Raw genomic sequence first — 27,967 nt, 5'->3', positions numbered from 1 at the left:
ACGGCGGGAGCGGGCGGGCTGCGAGCACACATCCCGCACGTAGCCCGCGTATTAATCAGCGCGGGGCCATCTGCCGCCCGCCCCTTAAAGCGCCGGGGGCTGCGGGCCTCGCGAGGGAGCGGTTCGGTGTCGTGCGGTAACGGCGATATCGGCGCGGGGCTCCGACGGCGGCGTCGTCTCCGAGGCGCGGGGCTGAGCCGCGGAGCGGAGCTAAGCGCAGCTCGTCCGGGCGTCTGCAAAGTTTGGTCCCGTCCCGGAGTCCCGTCCCGGCCTGGAGCCGGCGGGCATCGCCTCCCAAGGCGGGTGCCTGCCGGGCAGCGGCGCGCCCGTCCCCGCCGCGCCATGCCGCTGGGGCACATCATGCGGCTGGACCTGGAGAGGCTCGCCCTGGAGTACGTCGTGCCGTGTCTGCACGACATCGGCTTCTGCTACCTGGACAACTTCCTGGGGGAGGTGGTGGGCGACTGCGTGCTGGAGCGGGTGAAGCGCATGCACCGCGACGGTGAGCTGGCCGACGGGCAGCTGGCCGGCCCCAGCCGCGGGGTCGCCAAGCGGCATCTCCGCGGCGACCAGATCAAGTGGATCGGGGGCACGGAGGAGGGCTGCGAGGCCATCAACTTCCTTCTCACGCTGATCGACCGCCTGGTGATGTACTGCGGCAGCCGGCTCGGCAAGTACTACGTAAAGGAGCGCTCCAAGGTAAGCGGAGCTGCTCGCGGCTGCGGGAGGTTCCCCGCTCCCGGCCCGGGGACGCCCCGTCGGGCCGATCCCGTGGCGCCGCTCCGGGCGGCACCGAGAGCGCTGTCCTGGGGCCGCCCGCGGCGGGCGGGGAGCACGGACGGCTTCCCGGAGTGGGGCGTCGCGAGGCGGCTGCCCGGTGCCTCGTCCAGGGTGCCGCTCCCTCGTCCGTCGATGTCGTTGTGCCGTGTCCCGGCGGCACCTCGCTTCCCAGCTGCGGGAACCGGCACCGCCGTGCTGGGAGCACCCTGCCGGATCAGCCCGGCCGTGAGCTCGACTGTCCTTCAGGGACTTGGCCAGGTGGACGGAGAGCCCCTCCGTACGCGGCTGGATGGGGCTGCTGGGCTGCTCGCGGCGGTGCGGCAGCGCCGTCCTAACTAGTTTCGGTGTTCGTGCCGGTGTCCTACAGCTGAAGGGGCTATCGCTGCTCCCGCCGGGATTTGGCACAAAGTAAGGGATGCTCTGTCTTAGTGCGGCCAACTTTTTGTTTTGGAAGGGGAGAGTCCATGTTTTGTTCCGAGGCTCTCTCGTTTGAGAATGGAGAGGACGCCTTCGTATTGCCTTTGTAGATTTCTTTCCCAATGAAATTTGTTTGTCCTTTTTATGTCGGTAATTAAGTTTGGCCTAACTTCGTTTTTCTGCCCTTGTCTTGCTGTGGTGAAGCAGGCTGGTTTGGCACTAACTTTATTTCTTTGTCCTGGATGTTGAAAACGTCCCCGTTTCTTTTTTCTTTTCTTTTCTGACTTGAACTCTGTAATATGTAGCACACTTCTGAAAGATCCGTGTCTTCTTTGGAAGTGCAAGGAATAAAAATGATGGCTTTTTTTTTTTTAATAATTAAAAGACAAATGAAAGGTTAATTATTTGGTTGGGTCCTAACTTGCAGCGAACTCGAGGGATGTGTGATTGGCGATGAGATTTTTTTTCCTCAACAGAAGAATGAAGGCACTAACATGCCATGTTTACCAGCTGCTTGGGAACCCCTTAAAACCTGTGTGTGGGGAAGGCCCCCGCGCACCTCCGCACAGTGATGGGAAACGCACAAGGCTGGATGGAGCACGGCTCAATGTGCAGCCCCACTGAACTGCCCATCGATCTGGTTAAAGCTCGGGTAGATCTAGTTTAAAATGAGAGTGGACTGGAGTTCACTTATTTGTGGCGTAGGGAGGTATAAATACCCATTCTGCTTGGGCATGCCTCTAAGGGCATATCAGACCCTTCTCTGGGTGGCTTCTGTTTGCTTGGCTTCTGCTGAAGGTGCAATGCTGTACGTTAGTGAGGTATCTGGGGAAAAACTCAGCTAGGTGTGCCAGGGCTGTTGGTGCTGGCTGGGGAGAAGGGTCTCTTGGGATGTAGGGTCTTTGAAACTGAGTTGTGGTCTTGCCACAACTTTGTGCCAACAGCAGTAACGCATGACAGAACTTGTTTTTTAAATAAGTACCAAGCTGCTTGCTATCAAGTGAGTCTTTTGGCCCCTGTGATTCACCAGGGAAGTATCAGACTCCAAGTAGTACGTGAAAATGCTGCACAACGGCATGAGATTGAAAGGGACTCGATATGGTTTGCAAAACTAAATGCAGAGAAATTTCCATCTGAAATTAAGAGTAACCAATCCCTTAATGACAATAATATAAATGCCATGGATATGGGAGTAGCAGCTGTCATCTGTAGCTGGCATGTGGGACACCTTTGGCAGGAAGATTATTCCCGTGACTAATCAAGCGACTCCTGCAGTGCATGCAGGCTCCCACGTCACCCATGGACATTCTTCTTCCACCATTAAACCAGCCCTTTTTGCTTACTTTCTGAAGACTTGTGAACACATATGCTGAATTTAAAAGTATGATTGTGTGTGTGTGTGTGTGTGTGTGTGTGTATTTTTGTTTTATCAACTCTGCACAGAAATGGATGCTCAGAGAACCTCTCAGAGGGAGGTGTTTCTGAGCAACTGGGCCAACGCTTCTTAGATATAGATGTGCTATTATTTATTGGTTTGTGAAATGAATATTTGACAGATGGGGCTAAGAGTTAACAGAGCAGCCTGTTGAAAGGGTAAGCCTTTGGCTACGTGGTAACTCCTTCTTGTGGAAGTGAATTGGCCTCATCACTGTTGATATATCTAAGTTTTTAAAATAATAGTATGTCCTTAATCTGCAGCCTGAGTATGGGAAAAGTAGGAGAAGTTTTCTTAATAAATGAACTTCTATGAGCTTACTGTCCGCTTATTGTAATGTGCTTCATAGGTTTTGTTTTTTTTGTAGCTAAACAAATGTCAGAAGACAAGAAGGACTCTTGTACAACAAAGGAAGCTTTCCTTGCAGCTACATATGAGAAATGACTCAGAGTAGGATTTTGTTGTTTCCATATGACTTTCAACACCATTGCAAGAAAGTTGAGATTGCATCAAAGAGAATGGATGGAGGTTAAACTTTTACAAGGGTACCGGATATACTCAAGAGCTGTTGGTTGGTATTTGAGGGCTGATAATGAAATGTAACCTTTCATCCTTGCAAAGCAGTGATCCAAATTTATCTTTGGACCAAGTCATATTTAAAAATATTAGCTGACACGGTTAAAAGATAAAAATAACCAGACAACATCCTTCTAGAGTGCTCTTCTATTGCAGACCCCACGTAGTGTTAGTTGGCTTCCGCATTCTCTTAGTTTCCATGTGGTAGTAAAGTAATACAGTGGTTTCCTTTTGCAGTGGCTAAATGTCTGAGGATCTCACCAAGATGTATTTGATCTGGGTTCAGTCTTCTCGGTATGAGGAGATTGACATCCTTGCACAGAGAGTCTCTCTGTGCAAAGGGCAGATGTCACATTCTGGTGACCTATCTGCATGCTGCAGGAACTCTGGCACTTGGTAGGGGGTGGCTGGCTGCTGGCTGGAGCTGAGGAGCAAGGTGGTAGCATGCCCTGTGAGACCAATCACCTGGAGTGCCCTGAGGCTGGTGGCACCTCAGGGGCTGCCCCTGAAGTGCTGATGTATTGCAGCATCTAGCTCCTTCTGTCCCGAAGTCCCTCTTGGTGATAGTTGGGTTCTTCAGGGGCTCTTGGTGCTGGAAATGTTCCTATCTGTGAAAGGCGTGAGCCTACCTGCATGTTACTCAGGCGTGAAGGTGACACAGGGTCCTGCAACGTGTTGTGAAATGATCCAGGGGGCAGGTGTGAAGTTCTGTAGATGAGACGTCTTGTGAAAAATCCCTGTGCATAAGTAAATAATCCAAGGCAACAATAATTTGGAAAAAAAAAAAAAGGGAAATTTTTCCTGTCAGATACAAGAAATGTGATTTTTAAGTTGGAAGCTGCAGGTGTGCTAGTCGCTGTGGAGTTTGGGGTGCTTGCCCTTTCAGCAGCCTGAGAGGTAGTGCAGAGCTCAAGGAGCCCTGGGTGTGTGCAGTCTTTCTGGTGGGAGGCAGGGGATGGGAACCTGCCTGCAGAAATGCCAAACCCCCTCTCCAGAGGGGTGCCTGGGCACCCTGCCTGTGCATGAAGAGATGTGGCTGTTCACATTTTTCTGGAGAAGAGTGGCTTTCCCCACAGTCAGGCAGGGTGCCTGAGTGATGTCCTCTGCCAGCACCTGCTGCTCTGGGCCACTTATGCCAGGTCAGCACTGAAGCCCAGTCTGCACTGGTCCCACAGATGTGAGGGCCTGACAAGCTGGCTTGGTAGAGCTCGGTGTGGACTTTGTACCCCGATCGTGGCAGTGACACAGCCTGCTGCACGTCATCGATACCCTTCTGGTGCTGTTGTGAGCTGAAATCTATGTGAGGGTTGTTTGTGGGGACCTTGAGCTCACCTTGCGCATGCTGGGTGCTGGTGAGCCAAGTGGCTGCAAAATGGGGCAAGAACCCTAATCCTAAGAGCTGACATCTACCGAAGAAAGCCGGAGGCTGACATTTTAAGCTCAGAATCCAAGTGATATTGCTCAATATCAACTATATGGACTGAAGTTAAAAAATATTTTCAATACGAGCTTCGTTTGCTTAGAAGTCCCTGTAGGATGTGAACTCTTGAAAACTCTGCTTCAAAAGCTTTGTGTGGGCTTTTCACTCTTCTTCTGGGACACTTCCTGCATCCTCATGATGCATAGCTTCCAGTCACCCAGACCCAGAGAGGTGGGCCCTCTCTGAAGGTCACAGGAGAAGCAGGCACTGCGTGGTGGTGGTGGCAGCTCTGCATGGCTTATGAGTGACAGCTGAAAAATGAGGCAGGTCCTTCTTGTGTGTGTTCGTAGGTAGGTTTTGAAACCCAGCCTGTCTAGCAGGTCGTTACCAAGATTTCTGTTCCTGAGGATTTGAGAAACACGTAAGATGTCACAGACTGGGTGTTTTTTCTTTCTTCCAAATTCATCAGATAATGAGACAGAGCAGTTTTGTATTTATTTATTTATGAAAAAAGGAAAAATTCTATTCGGTGCTCACGAGAATTCAGATTCTGTCCATTGCAATTAAAATGGGAAGAGGCACTGCTTTTTCTGACTTGAGGTGCAGGTGTAAGGAACGGGACAGCAGAGCTGAAGATCTGCCTATAGAAATATACTGGCTCATTGTTCTTCACAAAGGATTTTTGATACTTGCATAGCAGCATGCCTTGCAATTAGTTGACAATGGGAGGTCTGATGCATACTGCCATCCAGAAGAAATATGCATAATTTTTCTTTCTTTTTTTTCCTAATCAAATGCACATGTTCTGGCATAGTGGGTAGGTTCAAATCTGTTCTGCTGGCTGGCTGCCGGCAGAGTCCAGAGCCACTGGAACTGTAAATACAGCAGACAAGTCATTTTATGATATCAGACTGAGGAATTCGGCATTGGCAGGGATCCTGGAGTGGTTGTTTTGGCTCCGTGTCAAAACTGATGTTTATATCTGTGTTTGTCAAGCAAGATTAGTTAGCTTGGTTAATTATACACAGGAATGTATAATTTTTACTTGACAGTCAGAGCAATAAATGAATATAAACCTGGGTATATTAGCTTGTTTTTGTTCCTCATCAAATTATTCTCAATGACTTTTTGAAAGTTTCAATATATGCTTATTTTCTGCAGTAGGCAAAGATTGCCTCTTAGCTCAGCAGGGACAGGGTATTGGCAAAGTGGGTCAGTATTTTACAGACAGTGATGCATGTGCCCACACGTGAGCTCAGGAGCATGGGTGGCCTTGGTAGGATGTTAATGGAGCTTGTACTTAAGCTGCTTATACGCCACTTCACTTCAACACCTAAGCTTAGTACCTGTTTCGTGTCATCGCTCCTAAGAACCTGAGTTTAGTGCACTGATGATAGGCTTACTTCATGGCAGGAGTGGAGAAACTGCACCATCCTCAGTGAGTGTGGCACCAGAGCTTCTGCCAGCCAGTGGCTGCTGTTGGCCCTCCTGCCCAGACCTTGCTGAGAAGTCTGAAATCACCCACTGGCCTCTTTGAGGAGCCTGTCCCTGCACTGTGCAGTCAGGATGCAGAGGAAGACAGAAGATGGCTATTCCTGAAAGATAGAGGAAACGAGCAGAGGTTAGATGGCATGGAGGGCGCAGTGTTTGTGCACGCATTCATGGTGTCAGGGCAGTTTACTCAATATTTTTCATGTCTGTAGTTTTACAGTCAGGCAGTGCTTGATGACCCTTAATAGACTCCTGAGCTATATAATGGTGGCAGAGCAGTGAAGTTTTCCCACAATCTTCTACATACTGGTAGCACATCTTCCTCAGTACCTGCCTACCCACTGCAATAGCTGTGCTGGTATCAGTCCATTCCAGTGCTGCTATGTCAGCTTGTAAAGCCAGAGACTTGCAGGTGTAGCCATACTGGTGTGCCTGCCAATATCCCTATTACTCACGAGTCCTAAGTAAATAGGTGCCTCTCAATTTGTTTTTGTATAAGGGCTCACTGCTTGTTAGCTGTTGGTATAAGCCTTACCCAGCTGTGTTGGGAAGAATGTGGTAAGCAGGTGGCTTGAGTGCCACTTGGGTCATGGTGTGCTTGTCCTTTGGACTCAATGGGTGTGCGCGGCACTGTCAGGCACAGTGTCCTTGGGAGAGTTGCTAGGGAAAGCTGCGGGATTCAGAGTGCAGTGCCCCCCACTGCCCCTTTGCCTGGCAAGGAGGGCTGAGCTGACAGCTTTTTTCCAAGGTGGTTATTAACGAACAATTGAGTTCATTACAGCTCAGTGCTAATAACAGCATACATTTAAATGAAGATGCACTGATGCTGGTAACACTGATTTGGGGCAACACGTACACAATAAAGTGAACTTGTTCCTTTCTATTACGAATTCTAGCTTCTGGTGTTGACGCTGATGGCCTTACTTGATGGCAAAGTAAGGTCTTGTTTCATCAACTTCCAGACTTACTTGATTGGCACAGCCTTATCCTGGATGTTGCCTCCTGAGCAATTGTCTTAGGTTAATCCCTGGAAGCCTCTTCTCCCTCCCTTTTCTTTAATGCTACACCTTTTCATCTTTCTAGACAGATCTCTTTTTTTTTTTCCTCTCAGCAGTGATCATGGTGATGGGGTTTAGCAGGCTATCCAGGAAGGTGGTGGAGTTAACCTCCCTGGAGGTGTTCAAGAACCATGTAGATGTGGCACTGCAGGACACGGTTTGGTGGGGATGGCGAGGATAGGCTGGTGGTTGGACTGGATGATCTCATTAGCCTTTTCCGACATTAACGATTCTATAATTCCTTCCCACATGTTGAAGGGATGGGGCAGAGGGAAGATAAAATCAGAAAGGAGGTAACATCACAGTGACCCAAACATGAATGAATTTTTAATAGATGAAAAAATGATGCTTGCTGAGTGGGCTGGGCACACTTAGAGATCAACACTGAACAAATATTTCAAGATGACTCTTACAAAGTACTTATTATTATTATTAGATACTCACTTTTCTAAGAAGTTATCTTCTGCTTCTGTTTCAAGAAGGATTGCCTTTTCCTCACTATGTTATAGGTCAAAGGTAAGTTGTCCTTTGGCACCAGCAGGTCGCACAGTGCTTGTCCACCTCGCAGTGGATGGCCTGTGAGAGTCAGGAGGTCAGGAAGGGAAGCTGGTGAATAAGTGTTGCTGGTTTTAGATTTATGGAGGAGGAGATGTGCATGGCAACTTGAGGGAATTGGGACCCCTTCATTGGATTCATCATGACTGCAATCCTTCTGTCTCAGTGCTGAGAACTGAAACAGCGTTGTTAAAAGGCTGCCAGCAGCGTAAGACTCCCTAAGCATCTGGAAAGGCTTTATTGGATTAGCAGAGGAGCTGTAGGGTAGAGGTGCTTCTGGAACTGCTTCTGGTACCTGTGCAAGGGCAGCTTATAACCCTGAGCCCACCAAGGGGATATGAATAACTACTGCAGGGTGGTTTGACAAAAGGTTTTGATTTACGCTTTACATTAGCTAGCAGTTTGTTTCAGATCTTTTATTGCTTTGAAAAGAGACGACAGGGAGCTGGTCAGGAAAGCAAGAAGGTCTCTAGATGTTTAGACAGTGAAGACGAGGAAGAAAAGTAATGAAGAAAGCTCTTGCCAAGTATACTGTCTCCTGCTGCTTAACTATTCACAGACATGCCATTCATACCACTCCTGCAGTGGTCTGGAGAGCTGTAAGCCCCATTTCCCCTCTGTCACTCACTTACATCTGCATCTTCTGTCCCTCGGTGACAGAGGAGCTCTTCCCCACAGTCATTTTTTGTCATCATTGTGTTTTGATAAGATGCACAAAGAAAATCAGTGCCATCACACAAAACACTTAATGGAAAGCATTTGGTTACAGAAGCAGCTCATTCCTCTGATTTTGCACAAGTAAAATAGTGCAAGAAATTTTAACGAACGTAATGATTCCATGAAAGCTCAGCAAACATTTGTGCCACCAGCCGCCCATGGCACAAATGAACAGCACAGATTAGAGGAGTGTATATAGTACACTGTCTACACAGTCTGGATGCAGTTTGCCCAAAGCTTTGTCAGCTAGAAATGGCAGAGTAACCACATCTTTTGGCAAACACCAGGGATTTGCAACCTACTTTGTAGCACTGAATAACTTTTTAAAACGTATATATATATATATAAAAAATATATACATGTGAATATGAAATATTCATATACATATACTATATATATATAGTTCACATCCTTTTTGTTAGGATACTCTTCAGTTTCTTTTCAGATCTGACTAGCCAAACAAAAACCGTTTGCATTTTTTCACTTCTCTAAGTCGCAACAATAATCTTTGCGTAGACCTTATTTCTTGCTCTGTCACTCTTAAAATACAATTTGATAAGATAAAATGAATGTTTCCAAAGGTTTGACTCCACATCAGGAACTCACTGAAGTTTTTTTTAAAGTCCATTTGAAATCAATGGGTCTGAAGCACATCCTTTTGTGCTTGGCTTGGACTGAGATACAGTATTTAGACTACTTCAGGAAAAGTTGTGATTTCTTGTTCTGCCCTTATTCCTCATCTGTTTTGTCTTGGGTTTGAAACACAGAATGCCTTTACTGTTTGGAAGGGAGTAAGGAGCCTTTCTTGATGAAAGGCTAAGTATGTGCGCTGTTAACATTGTAGATGGCAGCAAACCTGCTCATACCAGGAGAGTTATCCCAGCAGTGCATATGGGGAAGTGTGTGCTGCACAGTGCAGGCTGGGGAACGCTGCCATGAACAGGGAGAGCCTGGGATGCACAGCAGTGTTTGGCAGTGAGCTTCAGGCAGTGGGTGCTGGTGGAAAAACATCCAAAACTTGGGAAATTTCATAGAAGTGTGTTGTTTTTTTTTTTTTAAATGTTAGTTTAAATAAGTCTCAGTTCTCAACTCTCCTGTTCCTATGTTCAGTTGTGCTTGTTTTGTTTGCTGCTGCAGACCATGTAAAGTATAACTGCACCTTTCCCTTCTAGTTTCCTATCAGGAATCTGGTAGAAGTGGTTTGAAGGCGGAAAAGGGAGGAGCTTCACTGTAAGTGCTGTAGCATGTCCTTCCATTGGGGCATTCAAGTCGTGATATCTGACCAGCCACGCATGAAGAGAACAGGGTCTCCCAGGATGTATTGATAACTTCGTTCTTCACAGTATTTACCATTGCTTCAATTTTCCTAAGTTAATATGCGTTCTGCCTTCCTTTGGCTGTGCAGCATGTGCACGGTGTCTGTGGAGCTGGTCAACAGGAAGGGTCACTGCCTGGTTAAGTATTTTACACGCTTCCTCTTTGCGGAGGAGCAATGAGAGAATTTGCAAATGCAAGTCCTTACTGGCAAATGTACTGTAATTCAACATATGGTAGTTGTCAAAAGCTGACATGTCGAGGTTTTGTATTTCACTTATATTTCCAAATAGATGACTTGGCACCTAACTAGTGACTTAGAGGCTTGCTGCCTGCCTGACACTTACAGAGATAATTTCTTGGCAAGGATGAAAATGTTGTTGACCTGTATATTGTTGTTCTTTTTTTTTTTAACCATTAATATGCCTGCAAATGATAGAATTATTTCCTATTTCTTGTTCTTCATGTTGCAGTTGTCTTCTGCTAGGACTTGGTTAAAAGTCTGTCTCACTGCTTACAATCCACAGAACAAACTTCAGCTAAGTGTGATGATTTGGCTGCAGTTAGGAAAAACAGCAGTTATACTGATGGTGACCAGAGGTAGAAATGGTGCCCATTTTACTCCCATGCCTACTGATGCTTCCATACCCCTCTATATCTGACTGGCCCTCATATATCTGTATCCCCCCTTGCCAGGGGGTTTCCTACCCCCTGCCTTCTTGCCTCCATCCCAACAAGCAACAGAGGTAGGGACAGGGCTGCTGGCCCTGGCTGCCCAGCAAGTACCCCTGGAAAGCAGCTCCCACCCAGCCCTGTCAGCCACACCTGCAGTGGCTCTGAGGACACACTGCTCCCATCATGCTGGATGCCAGAGAGGAAAGCTTTTGGAGAGGAAGAGGAAAATGAAGGGAACAGAGCCAGAAAGACCTCTCCAGCCTTTCTGCATCCTCAGGAAACGTCCTGAGCCCACACCAGAGACCACACCTCCTCCTCAGCCCTTGCAGTGCTTCCTGCAAAAACTACCTTGCATGCAGAGAAACACTTACTTTAAGTCCTGGTCCCAAATTCGGTCTTGAGACCTCCTGAGGTCTGTTTCAGTGGGAGCTACTGGGTAAGGCTGCAGGAAGCAGCAGGGAAGCAGAGTGAAGGGGGCTGGGAAGGAAACCTACAGCCCATGGCAATGTCCTACATGGGGCCACCGCCTGGCTAGTGTGTCACTGTGAGTGGCCATACTGTCAGCCTGTGGGGCTGGGCTATTTTGTCAGGTGGTGGCAGCATAAATATGTGGGAGAGTCTTGACCAGTGGAAAAAAAGTGGGATTTTAGCAGACTGAGTTCACACCTGGGCTCTGGTGCTGCCTGGCAGCTGGGTTTTAAGACTCAGCTTCCTCGACTGTGGGTTGAGGGCTTTTGTAAATGGTAATGTGCAACTACAAGGGTGTGCAAATGGATGGAGCTCCATTTGCCATGTACATTCATGTGCATCTATGCATGCTTTCTTTGCTCAGAGTTGCCAAGTTCCCGTTGACGCACATCTTGCTGATGTGAGCATCAACTGTGGATAGTGGCGGGGGAGGCATAACCACGTGGATAGATGGATAGATTTATTTATTTACTAATATGGTTTTTATTGCCTAACCTTAGAACAGGTGTATAGTTATATCATCATAAATGGCCTTGAATTCAAACAGCTTCTCTCTTTTTTCTGTGGGGAAAAGTGCTGTGTCACTGTGTACACGTTCACCCTCTTTTATTGCACCCAGACTCAACAGATTGCGTTGGTGTGAGGTACAAGGGTAGCCAGAGCAGCAAAACTTCATGTGTGGGCAAAGCCTTGGAGATAAAGTCCGCTTGTGTTGTTTAGGCACAGCAATATTACTTCTGATGGTAATTTATTATAGGTAACTTTAATGAGTTTATCCATAAATATTAATTTACACAAAATCCTGTGCGGGGTAAACATGTTGCTAGCTAGGCAATGTCCTTCACAAAGGTGGGGGGAGAAGGAGGCGAGTTAGACAGCTTCATTGCAAAGTTAAAGAAGGAGATAACTGGTTTCACCAATTAGCCTTAATTTGGCAATACTGCTGTGATAACAAACACTTGAGAACCATTCAGCTCAGTTTTAGTGCAGTAATGTCTCGGCAGCCTCAGACGCCGGAATGGCTCTCACAGCTTTGTGAGGATCCTTGAGGTGCTTTTAGGGTACTGCTATGTGACAGTGTTTAGTCTGGACCCCTCCTCTGGTATCAAGGAGGGACGCATGCTGCTGAGACGGGCGAAGGGGAACGTCTGTCCCCAGTGAGGCCATCTTCAAGATGGTGGTGGCTCACAGCCACCTTTGGGGTGAGATGCTTGAGGAATGCACTGCAGGTGCCACTTAGCAGGTGTTAGGGGATAAAGCCTTGTGGGCGGTACTGTTCACTCACTCTGGGACCACAGGTTTAAAAGTGAATGACAGGTAATGGGAAAGAAAGAAAAGTAGTTTTGGCCAGCTCAAGCAGCTCTGATAGCAGCAAGAAACCTGCATGGGCTTGCTGTGGTGGCTGTCTTTCTTGACCTTTCTTTAATGCACCTGTAAGAGCTTTGAAATACATAGAAGTCTTGAGATGTTGCAGTGAAAAGTGTGGCATAATCCTCTGGGTGATTAGTAAGTAGCAGAACTGAAAAGGTCTTAATTCCTGACAACGGATGCGAGAATGGAACATTAAAGGAACCGTGACCTTATGTTCTTACAAAATAGGTGGGAATATCCCGCAGAGGATGTATTTGCTGGTTGCCATGCCTTTATTCCCCACTGGGAGCCTGAACACCCAGGGACATCCTTCCATACTTCCTTAATGAGCTCGCACTGATGAATCCCCTTTCCGCGGGGGTGGCCTTCTCCCTGCCTCCCTGGGGCTCATTACAGAGCTTACTACATCTGTGCTGGATGTGCACCTGCACTGGATTTGTACCCATGCTGGATGTGCACCCACGTTAGATGCGTATGGAGCTTTCTCATTAGTGCTGGTCATCCCAGTTTGCTTCTTGGGCGAGCGGGTGAGCAAAATAGTTTTCTGGGTGATGAAAGAGACTTTCAGGTACAGGCAAAAGTAATCCTAAAGTGCACCTTCACAGGGCATTTTTCTGAAGCACAGGTGCTTTAGCACAGCCGTAAGAGGCACACAGGTGTAGGAGACCAGTGAGACCCAGCAAGGAGAAGCGCCCTGCTAATGCGTGCTGCAAACATGGGTTTTTTTTTTTCCCTCTTCCCTCCGCAGCTTCTCTATGAAGTGTACTCTGGAGGAAAGTTTGCGTTTGATTGCCGATAGCCTCACGCTCCGCACGTAGCACTGTCATTAAGCCATCATCTCGCTGGCCGGCAGCCAGGGCTCGGCAGCCGGGGGTGGGCGGTCCTTCCGAACTGAAGCAGCCTTTATTGATACGTTGGGGCACTGCGCATGTTTACAGCTGCTAATTGGGGGCTTAATCTGAATATCCTTGACTGAACTAATTCACTGGCAATAGCCTTTTAAATTTCAGGTCCTGCCGTGATGGCACGTCTGCTCTTCACAGCGCGTTAATCTCTGTTGTAGCCGTATTGTCTCTGCCTGCTTGCAAGGCACAATGGCTGGGTAATGTTTCAGCCTAAGAACTCAGTTTTAGGTCAGAGGATGATGTAAAATAAGTCTTAACCTGATTTTCCTGGTACAGAATGTCAGACAGAAGCACTGAGGAGCTGGGGAAAAGTGTTAATTGACATACGTGCAGGAATATGTGGATTATTAAACATACAAGATAGGAGGCTAATCTTTTTCTCAATTAGAAGAGACAAAGCTGCTTGCTGCAAGTACAGTTGGGATCCTATGACAATTTTAGATTTGTTTCCTTAAACCTTCATCTTTCCTTTTCTCCTGGTCTTGCCAAGAGACTGAAGACAGAGTCTGAGTGGTAGCCTGGAAGCAGGAGATGTTATTTATTTAACTTAACAAAACAATCTGGTCAGTATATGGAAGAAGGTAAATATATGTGACTCTTTCATCTGTGGAATCAAAAATCAGATTCTTCTCAGAAACAGGGAGACCTTCCCCCTCCATCATGTCCTTTGCAGTTTTCTGAATAGCCTTTCCAACTTGGGACCCCAGGAAGCATCCAGCAACAGGGAGATCTCGATGAAGCTCACTGCTGTCTCCAAAACTCAGTTCACAAATGCTCCCTATTCTCTTGGCAGCTGCAAGTGGTTATTGCCAGCTCAGGTCACGTCTGTTCCGTGGCTGCCCTGTGCCTTTCCACTGTGGCAATGGCAATGCCCTGGCAGCCAGCTGGAAACTGAAGGGCATCCAGACTTATCTCAAAGTGGATGTTCTGTTAAGAAAAGAAGAAAAATAGTCTCATCCTGAAGCCGTCCTCCTTAACAGGGCTCTTTAAGCCATGAAGAGCTAAATTTTGTTGTCTATCATTAGAAAAACTTCCTGAACTGTGTTACGGATTCATTTAATGGTTCATTGTTAGGTCAGGGTCAATCTACGATCTAGCTGCCTTACAAATTCTATAAGATTTGAAACCTTATTAGGGGCCCCTTGATCTACCGCTGGATAACATGCCAGTCATCAACATCTGTGTTGTATGATGATAATCCATAAACAGAACTTTCATGTGTAATTTTTTGTTTCTGCTTACTGAACTTCTTCTGGAACTAAGAGTAGAAGCCCTTCTGTCTTACTTCCATAAGAATAGTGAGCAAAGATAACCTCAACACTTTCAAATCTTTTGCTAGAAGATTTATCATCTTTTTCAGCAATATTCTCCCCAGTTCCCACTCAGGGAGCCACTCAAAATTTCTCTAAAATATGTCTCTGTGAACCTTGGAAATGATAATTGAGCAATAGTGGTGCATGTGAAAGACAAAAATGGAATAAAGAGAAGGGCTAACTTTTTGGTCTTGGAAGATCTCAGTTGGACAATCAAGCTCACATCAATTCAAAGAGAAGCAAATACCAGGTCAATTGTCTAAAGACCTGTCCAGAAAACCACAACTGTTTGTACAGGTACAAGTTGTTGTAGCAGGAATAAAGATGTATGTCCAATATACAGTGCTTCAGACTTCCATAGAGAAGGTGTCTGCCAGTACAGGGTCCTTATCAGTCATTCATATCTTGTTTGGCCCTTCAGAAGACTCTTCTCACCTGCTTCCCAGGCACCTTTGTGCTTAGGGCTACTTCTACAAGCTAATGAAGGAAGTTTCAGGCAAACAATGCTTCAAGGTGATTCCATGGAGTTTGATCTGCTTTGTTCTTCATGGAAGAAGGTGGTAGCCCCAGGGTTTTTATTGTTATCTCTATCAGCTTTTTTACTTTTTTAGATGTTTTCCATACTCCTTGGCTTTAGGCCTCAGTATGAAGATGATAGTTGAAGTGAAAAGATATGGGTGACTTCCCCTGCAAAATTCTAGCCCTTTTCCCAGTGTTTCTTAATTATATGTTATATAGCCCTTCCTCACAACCTTCTCCCCTCTTCCCTCCATCCCAGAGCAAGAAGCTGACCAAGCAAAAGGTGGGGCTTAGCTCTGTGAATCCAATGGCTAGTCAACTGCAGACTGAAAACCAAGTTATGGGTGAGGAGTTGAGGTAATGGTTTCTCATGCAGTGCTGCTGCTGAAGCCCATTTTGTGATTTGTGTGAATGAAGTGAGCAGGTTTTTGCCCCCTTGGAACTGATTATTCTGTTTCCAGTAGGCATGGAATTATGTTATTTTTACGTAATTTCCTTCTCTTTGTTCCCAACTGTCTCTACAGGGTAATAAATTAGACCAATTTTCATAGTTCATTTGTCAGTATAGCAGTTGAGTGTTTTAACTTTAATCAATTCAAATAAACTAGTATTTAATAATGTTCATGAAGTTTTTATACTTAACTGTTATGTGCTACACAGTTTAAAAAAACAACAAACACTTGAGCACAATTGGGTGCAACAAGCAAGTACTTAATAAACATCCTGTTGTGCCTGTGTCAGACAAGCCTCAACTGAGTGTCTCTCATCTTTGATCATGAAATGTCAGACTACTCATGTTCTTTTAATGTGGAGCATGCTGTGTGCCTTTTGCTTTCTGACTGTACAGACTGTCGGCAAACCAAAAGCAGTTTGAGTACAATATGCACTCAGAACTAAGTCAATCAAGTGAACCCCAGTAATCCTCATTTCCTAAATTCTGATAAAGTGATTTTTGTTTTCACTTGAGTTGAAGGCTAGAAACCTCATATTGAACTGAAATTTCAGAAACTTGGAAGTGTGCAGCCAAATAAAAATGTATCTGAAAGCTGCAGTGGTTGTAACACAATTTAATTCTTTTTAATAGCTTGGTTTTCCAGACAGCCCCCATAGCAATATTTTGGGTCAGCATTGCTTTCTGTCTCTATAGTAGTTCATTTCATCTGACAGAATTTACAAGTGACTTCTGAATTTAACTGTTTGATGCATGAGCTGTATGCAGAGGTCATCTACGCTAGGGATTAAAAGTGACAGCTGTTCAACAGTATCCACGACTCTGGTGCAGCAAATGGAAAAAAACAAATTTTAGAGTTTCTAGTTAATGGGTCGTATGTGTTGGCAGGATGGAGTTACACGGGTCACTTTTCTGCAGTTGCAGATCACTAGCTCTGAAAGGAAAGGCTGAGATCGATGTGGGGTTGCGCCAGCACCTGTGCAACCGACCCTAGGAGCATGTGGGGGCTGTCGCTGAGCAGTAGGTGAGGAGAGCATCTCCTCCTTACCTGCTGCCATTGTGGTCTCTGGTTCAGCTTGTGTGCATCTTCTAACTGAGGTGTTTTTTGAAGTGTTCTGTTCGAAGCATCAGTCCACTCCAGTGCTGCTTGTTTTCTGAAATGTAGCAGAATGATGCCTCACAGCATGGTCCTGGCTATCAGCTAAGAGAACATGTTTTTTTGCCTTGCTAGAAGCATTGGGAAGCAGGGAAAAAACCTCTCTATGGAACTGTTGTTTTCTTTATCCGTCTCCAAATTTTGCTGGTGTCTTGCTGTTTGACTTGCAGATTTTTCTGGTTGACCTGAGTGTAATACTTAAAACCAAAGGATGAATAACTTACTTTCGCAAGTTCTGTGCAGCGTGGAGCTTCCTGATGATTCCTGGCTCCTTACTAAAGCTGCTGATTACTGCTTGTTTAACTGGTGGTTGCTTGCACCCTCTTGGGATACCTAACATCTCTGATAATGACAGTGCAGAAACTGTAGTGTTGATAATTTGCTTCTTATTTTCCAAGTTTCGTAGGCTTTAATTTATGACTGTCAGCTAAACCACTGGAGCATTGGTCTTCAAAATACAGTGTGTGTGTGATTGCAAATGTGTGCATCTACATGTTGGCTCTTAAATTTCAGCTGTTGTATAAGACAAATCCATCTATTTTAACTCAAAATAAGATGAGTAGCTGAAGAAATTTCCTCTGGCGCTTACTGTGGGAAGTTAAGCCCATGGATTGTATTGCCAAATAAAAGAAGTTCGGTATGTTTCTGCTTACTGCTGTCTGCTGGAGTTAGTTTAGGATTGGAATTGGCTGATGAAAAGAAGTGCTCCCCAAAAAGCAGTGCACTCTTGTGGGCGTAACAGTAAAAAAGTTTTCATTGATGCACCCTCACCTGAGGGGTGAATGGCTTGATTACCATGATCCACCCTCCAGCTTTTGTCTCTAGTCCCTCTACTTAACTGGCAAATACCAGTGTTTACCAATTACCTAAATTAAGTCTGGGTCATTGCAGCTCATCTCCTGTTTCTTGCTTGCTTTGAATGAATCCGAAAGTAGTGCTAACAGCTGGAGTACCCGCTGAAGTGAGCTTGATCTGCTCTGGAGCTGCTCCAGCCAGTTCTCTGATAAAGCCTGATGTAGTTTTAGGAGGACCAGAATGATTTCCCTTCATTGTTTAAGGTTTTGTTCAAATATTCTCCATGCCAGGAACTTTTGCTTTTCTCCCTTTGCTGCTACTAGCAAAATTTCTTTAAGTTAAGCTATAGCACGGTCAGAGCTCTTGGATTCTGTGGGAACTGTACTGCTGGTTGATCCCCAGGGGCTTTGTGTGTTGTGGTTGCAAAAGGTGCCTGCGGTAAATAATGCATCATTGTCTCCAAGTTGAAGCACAAGTTTTGCTAACAGAACATACTATGTGAGGGAAAACTCTGGCATTATGCCCAGATTTCAGTGGTAAGCAAAGTGCCTAAATCCCTTTAAGGATCTAGCCTGAAGTATGTTATTCTCCAGCACCCTTTTGATTATGATGTTTAATAGTAGTGGCACTGGGTAGTTCTGGGGGCAGCTCAGTAATCTTGCAGCATAGGCTGCATCTCCCTGGTGGCAGCTGTGCTGGCTGTGATAGAGGCCTGCATCCCACTCTCGGCCTGCTGCCTGGCTACCGGAAGCCTCTGCCCCCTCTCCTGCCCTCTCAGCTGCCAGGGTCACGTTCCAGACATACAGGGACCAGGTTTAAAGAAGAGTTATTTAAATTTTTAGGCTTCACCCAGCTCACTTGTCATGGGATGGGTTAAGAGCTCCCCTCTGTGAGCTGCTGTGCTAGAATGGGGGGTGTGTGAGAGGGTTGTCCCCCTCAGTATGGGTACAGCTCCCTCAGAGCATCCCTACACTGCAGGTGCAGCTGGCTTGTGACTTCCATCAGCCTATAACAAACTCATTTCCAGTGCTTTGCTTTAGGCTCATAGTGAAGTGTAACCTCAGCTATGAAGCCATTTATAGACCAGAACGACAACAGAACAGACAGCACCAACGGCAAGGCAACGCACCAAGTGCCAGGTGTGATAAGAGAGGGCTTATTACTGAGAATTAAAGGTTTTTACAGTTGTTCAACATGATTTCTTGCCCCTATGAGGCACCAGCCTCAAAGCAGCTGTTGCCTGAGGTGTCTGAGTGCAGAGTGAGTTGTGACTTATTGCTACCTGCAGGTACCACTCTGCTGGTCCTCATGGGGAAGAAGCAGAGCCAGTTTACACATCACTTGAAATGCAGAGCTGTATTTTTACAGCTGTAGGTTTATGTATGTACATCCTAACTAGCCAACTCCTATTTCTGGTAGCAGATGGCCCAAGGGATCCATTGTGCTGGCTGACAGTGACTTCTACCCCCAACTCAGTACTATGAACAGCATGGCTTTACATGTGCCAGGAAGCAGAATGCAAGAACCCTGGTGTTCCTAGGTGTAAATTTCAGTTGTTCTTGGTAAAGCCTATAGTGTACCTTCAGTGCTGTTGCCAACTGTGCTTGGCAAATTATTAAGGGCGGGTCATGCCAGTGGTGCAAAATCATATAGTCTTCCTGTGGATTAAGCATGTACAATACTTTGGATAAAAAAGTTAGGATGTCTTCTGGTTGGATGGCTGGAAAACTAGATGTGTAAAAAATCTAGTTGAGTGCTTGGGCGTGTGGAGGGCAGTGCTTAGTTGTGTTATATCCGTAGGCTGGTAACTAGTGCAGCACCATAGTGGTGTCTTAGGACCAGTTCTGTTAACCATCTTATCAATGACCAGAAGCAGATGGCAGAGCGCACTCTTATCAAGTTGAGATGACACCAGGCAGGCAGAACCAGTTGATGTGCTTGAGGGCAGGGTTGCTACTCAAAGGGAAGCAGATGGGCCAGAGAAACAGGCCCGCAGCATTCTCATGAAATTCAACACAGACAAATGTGAAATTCTGCCCTTGTGAAGGAAGAGCCCCTGGGGGGCTGCTGTGCTCCCCAGGGAAACCTGAGGACTCAGGGGATCTCGATAGGCAGCAAGCTGAAAGGGAGCCTGCAGTGTGCCCCTGCACAGCAGCATCCAGGCAGAGGCACAGCCTAACAGCAGATGAAGGAGTACGATCACCCTCCCTACTCAGCCCTGAGAGACTACTTCTGAATATTGAGTCCGGATCCGTAAATGAACATATCCTGTCATCTGCCATAACTCGTGCTGCTAATACTGGCAAGCAATGAAAGGAGATGTTGGAGAGGTGGGAACAGGACTTCTATTGCCATGTTTTTAGAGCAAACTCCATAGAAGATGACTGGTATCACCACTTCACTAGTGAAGGAGTGACTCTGGGACAAAGATCTTGTATCCAACCAGCAGTCTCTCCTGCTTTTCCCTTCATTAGGTGCTAATGGTGTTAACTCAAGTTTAATGTTTTTGCTGTAAAGCCCTCTTAAGACCCATTGTCTTGAATTCAGTCATGTGGTTTGGAATAATTCATACTGAGTTTTTCTCATCATTCAAGGTGAAATTTCAATGGTGAATTAAATGATTGTTTCAGCAGCTCTACAGATGATCAAAGCTTCTGAAAACTGTTTGGTTAGTTCTGTGGCTCGGTCCATGAAAACAAACATGTGCTGCCCTGTGCAAACACAGCACAGTAGAGTTACAGACTTTGCTCTGTGGACTTCTACCCACCCTTCCTGGGGACCCTCACTTTGTGTTGAATCAATGCATATGACAGAGATTAGAAGATATGAATAGAAGATGGAGGTAGTAAGGCATAATGTCCTGGAACCACTTTCTACTTTCATTATGACTGGCAATTCAGTTTTGCAGTGACCACTCAGCTTTAGAAACTCAAGCAAACTTCATCTCAAACGGCTTCAAAGTCACGCAGCTTGTAGAGAACAAAAATATTGCATCATAAATACCAGGGTTTTTTTGTTTGTTTGTTTGTTTTTTGTCTTGGTGCATATACTGTGAAATATGAAGATTATCTATTTCCTGTTTGGAATTTCACACTGGCTGACCTACCCAGTGAAAAAAGCATGTGTGAAAATTCCTTCTGGTGCAGCTTTTGGACCAATAATCTGAAAAATGCTGAGCAAAACTGGTTGTGGGAGGATGCTCAGAGAAGAGCAAATGAATGTGGGCATCTTGGAGAAATAATTTTCTACAATTTTTATCTTTTTTTTTCAGGCTATGGTTGCTTGTTATCCTGGAAATGGAACTGGGTATGTGCGTCATGTGGACAACCCGAATGGCGATGGGCGCTGCATCACCTGTATTTATTACCTGAATAAGAACTGGGACTCCAAGGTGAGTGAGCCACAAGGCTAAGGCAGAGCATGAAGAAAAACTACTTCAGAAACAGAGCTTTGGAGAAGTCAGCTGCTTCTGCAAACTGTGATGAACTTTTGAACAGCTGGTCCATTCTTCATTGCTTTACATACTTTTGTTGGTGTTTATAGCAACCTCTTGGAAGTAAGAATCTGAACTGTTTCTTTATCATTCTGTCTCCCATCCCACACACACATTGTTTTGTTGTTATAGAGTAACACTTGTAAGCACTGGGCTGTGGCACTTAGTTTTGTTTAGAAAAAAAGGGCAATGAAGCTCTAGAAGGAATCATAATCCCCGGAGGAGTAAGTGGATTCTGTGAGCAGAATAAAGTGATAGCCCAAATCTAGCATTTAGATTTATAGAAGTTCTTAATGCATTTGTGGTTTTTCTTCCTTACCATGGAGAGTAGTCAGGCCCTGGAATGGGCTCCCCAGGGAGCCTGGCTCCAAGCCTGCTGGAGTTGAAGAGGTATCTGGACAATGCTCTCAGATAAAAGCTTTGGATTTTGGGTGGTCCTGTGTGGAGGTAGGCCTGGTGATCCTGGTGGATCCCTCCCAGCTCAGGATAATCTGTGATTCAAGAGGATGGAACGAGCATGTGGCTTAGCTTGTTCTCTGCATCTTTAATCACCAGTGGGTCTCCTGCCAGGGTGGTACTCTTGCTTCTGCCTGTATTACTAAACACAATTAAGTCAGCCTGGAATTTACCATACTTTTAATTTGGAAACAAAATAAGGGTTTATAAACCACAAGATGTCTTTTTACACTTCTGTACAATCAAACTGTGATTCTGTGAGATAGCAGCCTTTCAAAGTCTGAAGGGGAAGCTACAGGAGGGAAGGGGACAGACTGTTCAGCAGGATCTGTGGTGATAGAACAAGGAGAAATTGCTTCAAGCTTAAAGAGGGTGCATTTAGGTTAAATATAAGAAAAAAGTATTTTACAATGAGAGTGATAAGGCACTGGAACAGGTTGCCCAGAGTTGTGGTTGATGCTCCGTCCCTGGAGACTTTCAAGGTGAGGGTGGATCAGGCCCTTGGCAACCTGATCTAGATGTGGATGTCTCTGTTCATTGCAGGGAAGCTGGGCTGGATGAACTTTAAAGGTCCCTTCTTACTCTAAGGATTCTATGATTCTATGAAATACAGGCTCTGAAATACCATAGTTTCTTGCACTTGCTGGGAGGAGATTGTGATCTCACACTGATGAAGTGGAACATCCTTACCTGCCCTGCAGTATCCACTGCTTCCAGAGATGTGGCTGGAAACTCAAAAGTTTCTGGGCATTTGTGACAGGGCCACTGTTTTCTTTCTTGGATCGTTTACTTTACCCAGATGTTTATGCTGAAACATTACAAATTGTTTGAAAGTTGAGGTAGCCAGGAGACGCAGTGTACAGTTCCAGTGTTGTCATATAGCTGCCTTGGTTATCATTTAATGTTTACCCTGTTTGGATGCTGAGGAGGTGGAAATAAGTTGTTACTCACATTAATATGTGGCTGTTTATATGCGTGACAAATAACCTCTCCTTTTCTTTCAGCTCCATGGTGGAATTCTTCGAATATTCCCAGAAGGAAAGTCCTATGTAGCAGATGTTGAGCCAATTTTTGACAGGTTGCTTTTTTTCTGGTCAGATCGAAGGAACCCTCATGAAGTCCAGCCTTCTTATGCAACCAGGTTGGTAGTACATTTGATGCTGAAGTTTTGCCAGGAAAAGGCAAAGCACGTCTCCTACCAACATCAGATCATTTGTATCTAAAATTAGGGCTGTTGTGTATTTGGTTTAAGACGTGTGCATAAAAAGTAGATAGCCAGATTTTGAATAGATTTCATATTTTTCAGTTACTGGAATTTCTCTCATGAAATGAGGAATAGCAAGCTTGAAAGACAAGATTCTTTGTGTGATGGAAAAAAGTCCTTTGCCAGTGACAGAAGTCTTCCAAGCTGGGCATAGCTGTTTAGCTGGGAAATGTTGGGTCACACTTTTGCCCTTATAACACTACAGGGATTCTTGGGGCTACCGTCTGTCACCAGGCTATGAAAAGCTGATGTGACATAGGGCAGCTCCAAGCTGCCTAAAGGCATCCCAGAACAGGAAAGCATGCAGAGGTCTGTAAGCTATTTTTCCCTCTGTTACCAGGGGCTGTGCACTCTTTTATGCTTTCAAGCAAAAATTCTCACCTATATTTCTATCCTACTTGTTCGAATACACATATAAAGTGCTATCTGTATTTGTCTTCAAATATGTGCCATTCATATCCTTTTTTAATTTATGAATTCAATTGTTTTATTGTTTGATTTCTCTGTAAGAATTGAACTTATTAGCAAAATTTGAACCAAACACATGATTTTTTTCTTTTATAGATATGCCATGACTGTGTGGTATTTTGATGCTGAAGAAAGAGCAGAAGCAAAAAAAAAGTTCAGGAACTTAACTGGTATGACTTTTACAAAATATTATAGCAAGAAGAGTGAGGCCTTCATTTTAGAAATGAAGTAGGACAGTTGTGGAAGAAGAAAAACTAAGGCCTGGCCCCAATAACCCTGATGGGGAGTGTGGGAGAGGTGATTTTTCTCCTTAAAGTACAGTTGAGATGTTAATTTTACCTTAGGAGTAACTTCTGTGTGAACACATTCATGATAACCTTGGAATGTATAGACTATCTAAGTTAGGAAGAAACAAAGTTTATAAATACATACAAGCACACCTCTTGGCAGACAGTTTGCTAGAGTAGCTGTGATAATGGTGCTTTCCATGAGGTGCCTGCTTTCAACTGGTTTCATAGGTGGCCTGAAATCATCCCACAGACATTTCTGTGGAACCTCAGGATGAACTGACTCCAACTTTCCTCTCTGCAGCACCTGGTACTGTAGTACTGGCATACAAGTAGGGGACTGAGTATCCAGATGTGCTCTCGTGCCCTGTGCTCATGCTCAAAGCATTGCTCTTTGGATCAGTTTCATTTCTGGTCTTTAGGGCCTGCCTTAGGCAGTTCCTCAGAATGTGGTATTGAGAGTATTCTTTTTCAAATGTGTGCTATTCAGCTGGAGTCCATCAAAGTCATAATTAGTCAAATGGTTTTCAGAATAGATTGCTGTCATTTCTGTAGCTGGCAGGCAGAACAAATAGAGACTTCCATCCTAGATGGGATCACGAGCAAGGGGCCAAGAGTTGGGGAAACATTACAACAAATCTGAAGTCTCTGAAAGATTATTGGGCCACTTAAGTGCTGCATGACTTATATTCAGCATCAGCAGCGTAACGATACAAAACCTTAGTAGGACTCTCCTGTTAACATGTTGTGGATTCGTGTAGCGTTTAAGTCTACACGATGATTTCATATCAAGAGTCTCAAGTGGAAGGGCTATCCATTGAAAACAAACCATCCTTATTCTGTTTGTGTTTTTGGATGAATGCTACTGGAACTCTCTGACTTAACTCTCTGACTTTTCTGGTCTTTTTGATGTAGATGCAAGGAAGAGAGAAGCAGCTCTTAATGAAGACTAATCAACTATTTCTGAACTTTGTGAAGAAATAGGATCCCAAAGATGACTTCTATTTCCAGTGAACCATGGCACATTTTTGTTATGCACAAGAACGCACTGGTTGTGTCTCTGTCTAGCATGTGCATCTTGTATTGATGGTACTTAAGGCAGCCTCCTGTCGTGCCTGCATCTGGCAGAAGGAACCTTTGTTTTCTATTTGCCTTTTGCTGGAAAAAGTAACCAGGGTTTTAATTTAAAAATTAATAAATAAAAGGGAAAAAAAAGCCTAGTGGTAGTGGCTCGACCAACTGGCTTTTGATCACTTTTGTAACCAAGGTAACAATCATTGGAACTAGTGGGAAAAACCTGAGTCTTATTTGCACTTTACTGGGGAAAAAATATAAATCTAGCTCAATGGAGAGGAGCTTTGCAAGTTTAAAATCTGTGGCAGACTGCTGATGGGCAAGGAGAGATATTGGAAATGTGATATTAAACTGGATTTTTTTTAGGGTCTTCTATGGTATGCCCCACATGGGGTTGTTCATGGACTGCTCATCAGCTTTGTTGTATGGAACATTGGCTCAGCTCTTCTGTAGCAAGAGTTTCCAGACAGACTTCTGTCTTCATCACATTTCTTGGAGTTCAATTGCTTTTGGTAGAGCTGTGCCATTGCACTTCCCTTTCTGTCCCAGGCTGGAGAGGGAAAGTGGTTATGCATCAGTCCACACCTTTGTAAAAGCATTCCCTTTCTGTTCTGAGCTGGATTGGTTTTGTTTTCTATTTTCACTGTTTGTTAAGCAGCTGTTTCCTCCCAGAAGTTCAGTAAACTTCAAAGTCTGATGGTGCAGAATGCACTGGCTCTAAAGGCCAACAGTTATGTAGAGTTGAATGTCTTTTTAATGACTCTTCTCCATCAAGCATATTTTGTATGACACAGATGTGAATCTGAAATGAAATATATGTCTGGCGGTCTGACAAATGTATAGTAATGACTGTTGACATGAAGTTGATTTCTGTGCTGCTTATCCCTAGTTAAGACACTTGTTTAGCTTTGTTTGCATGTGTATGAAATTTGAACGAAACAGTGATTCTGTTTCAATTCTGTTATGCCAGGTAACTACTTCTGTTATGTTCAAGCCATGAGATATACAACAGATCATTCAATTGGCAGAGCACTTTATTTTTTCTCCATTATTTTCTAAAAACTTAGACTCAGTGAGTAACTGCTGAGTTATGTCCAATCTGTTTAAGCTACAGCCTACAACCAGCACTTACTGCGCAGTCTGGAATAGCTCTTAAAGGAGCTGAGAGCTTTTTCTGTGCCACCTGCCCACGGTAGCTGAGGTGGTCTTACTGAGCTGCCAGTCCCCAGACCAATCCACCACACCATGCCAGGCTGTTGTGTTGTCAGTGGGCTTGGGTCTGTTGCGCCTCAGCTAGGGAGTGAACAGGAAGCATGCAGTGGCTGCTATTAAGCTGCAGTGACAAAAGGGTAACAGCTACAAAGGACAAAAAAGAAATAAATTCCCTTTAACAATGGTAATAGAAATGGAGTATTTCTTAAACAGTTCTGTGTTAGAAAACACTGGGCATCCTTCAGCCTGTTCTTGAATTTTGAATGTAAATACAGTAGTGCTATGAAACCCCTCATCCTCTCTGTCTTCTCCTAGAGATCCAGCTTTGGTCGTGTGACTGGACTTTGTTCAGCCTGACTGTGCACCTTATGGGAGGAATATGAGGGAACACGTCACAAACACTCTCATAACTAAAAACTAGGGAAAGACAATCTGATTGATGTCCTTTAATGTTAGGAAAAACATTCTGCTTCACTTGCATCTAAATACCGAAACATAGACTTGAAAGAAACTTAATGATGACTTGAAATTCTCATTCTTCAGTGTTTGTGTGTGGAGAAAGTTAGGTCTCTTCCCCAAGTGTGAGAGGTAACCCTTTGGAAGATGGTAGGTGTCAAATTCTCTGAAACGGTCAACCAGGGGATTGTTATTTAAAAGGTGGGAGAGAAAAATCTCATCTTGTTGTATTGCTATGCAAAATTGATAATGGAACATGAGTTTTAAACTTCTGTGTACTTTTAAGTGAGGCAAAGACAACTAAAACAGAGCAGATCAAGTCTTGCTTCGTATTTGGAAACTGTAACATTAAAACAATGCACTAGGAAGATGTTAGTACAAATCTCACTGGAGCCTAGAACAGTGGAAAAATGGTAGGGTGGAAGGGGAAAGGACTTATATAAAGTTTGGGAAAGAAAGGTACTTTGGTTACTACAAGCTACCATCTGCCTTCAGCAATGGGCAGCAACGTGGTAGATGGAGGTTGGAACAGTATAGATGCATTTATTGTAAATAAAGTACATAGTTTCATTTTTAGCCTATATCTTCCTGGTCTAGATAGAGGAGAGAAAACGATTACCCTGTGGCAGAAAACATTGCTGCCTTCTTTGTTAACACGTAGCGAAATACAAACAAAAACAAACAAACAAAAAAAAACAGTTGATGACACAGGATATTGAAACCATATTCCTGTGCTCTGTTCCAGACCTTTGCCCCCCTTTCCAGGTCAGTGGAATGGTCTCCTCAAAGATGCTATATTTTAATTGGGTGGTGGTGGGGTGATTGATGGTCATGTAGGAATCCAGTCTAATGTTTTCTGCGTAGATTTCTCATTGCTTCAAACTGTTCTGTGGGAATGTAATTGTGTAAGAATTCTAGGGGCAGCAGAGGGCATTTCAAGGAGATTCTTTCCTTTCTTTGGGTTTTGTCTTCATGGCAAAGTGGCTGAAACATTAATGGCCAAAGAGCACTTCTCATCCAGTTGTGAAAAGGCATTTAACTTTCAGTGCTCAAAAGCTTTTCACTTTTAGGTAATGTGCCTTCTTCATTCATATTTATGGAGATGCTACATGCCACATGTACATGTCCTGCAGTTTATTGTGGCTCTTTAGGAAATATATTTGCCTTTCCAAATGCAATTTCATTCAAATCAGGGTGCACTGGGAAATATGCAGAGCCACAAGGTCACAGTTTCTGATAGATGAGGTTTGTTTTGCGGGAAGGAAAAAGGCCAGGAGACAGTTGAGTAGTCCAGAGGCTATTTGTAATGAACCTGCAACAAAACTTGCAGGCCTTTTGGGCACAGTAGCCTCTAATAAGTCTCATTTTCTCTTGATTACTTCTGGTTCTATGACAAACGGCCTAAACAAAGTAATGTTTAAAAAGGTCCACTTTGGTTTGTTTTTTTTTTCCTTTTCTTCTTTTCTCTTTAAGCAGTTTTAGTCCTTTCCTACTGAGTTTGTTAAAGTTGTTGGAATATATATATATATATATATATATATATTGCTGTTGCAAAATAGCTGGCTCTAACACCACTTGCATCTAGAAGAAAATGTATCTATTTGCAGGCAAATAACTAGTTCTACTGTGACTGTTATGTACTCCCAGCAGATATCTGAGAGTGAGTTATGACTACATCTTCTCTTGTCAGGTTGTATGCTGGTCAACAATGCTGGCACTTTGCATTGGATTGATATGGAAACCTGTAGTAGTATTTTATCATGCATCACATTTTGTGTTCCTGTTATTCTTTTTAAAGAAAAAGTACGGCAGGAGTCAATAAACACTGGGTCATGTTAAAC

The 27,967-nt window shown here is 44.6% G+C and overlaps 1 protein-coding gene across 1 annotated transcript; it reads left to right on the top strand.

Moving 5' to 3' along the window:
• EGLN3 (egl-9 family hypoxia inducible factor 3) lies at nt 1–27,966 on the top strand. The gene is made up of 5 exons (XM_421233.7): nt 1–699; nt 20,688–20,807; nt 22,370–22,506; nt 23,194–23,267; nt 24,300–27,966. The coding sequence occupies exons 1-5, from the start codon at nt 343–345 to the stop codon at nt 24,335–24,337; spliced, it is 726 nt and encodes a 241-aa protein (XP_421233.3). The 5' UTR covers nt 1–342; the 3' UTR covers nt 24,338–27,966.
• Nucleotide 27,967: the final 1 nt, after the last annotated feature.

Source organism: Gallus gallus, chromosome 5 (genome assembly GCF_016699485.2).
Source record: "Gallus gallus isolate bGalGal1 chromosome 5, bGalGal1.mat.broiler.GRCg7b, whole genome shotgun sequence".
Classification (NCBI taxonomy): Eukaryota; Metazoa; Chordata; class Aves; order Galliformes; family Phasianidae; genus Gallus; species Gallus gallus.
The sequence above is the reverse complement of the archived record's forward strand: the minus strand, read 5'-3'. Positions and strand labels throughout refer to the sequence as shown.

Excerpts from the sequence above, each read along its gene's own strand:
- EGLN3 (XM_421233.7), top strand. The coding sequence starts at position 343 with ATGCCGCTGGGGCACATCATGCGGCTGGACCTGGAGAGGCTCGCCCTG. Across the intron at positions 700-20,687 it reads ACGTAAAGGAGCGCTCCAAG|GCTATGGTTGCTTGTTATCC; the intron begins GTAAGCGGAGCT and ends TTTTTTTTTCAG. Across the intron at positions 20,808-22,369 it reads ATAAGAACTGGGACTCCAAG|CTCCATGGTGGAATTCTTCG; the intron begins GTGAGTGAGCCA and ends CTTTTCTTTCAG.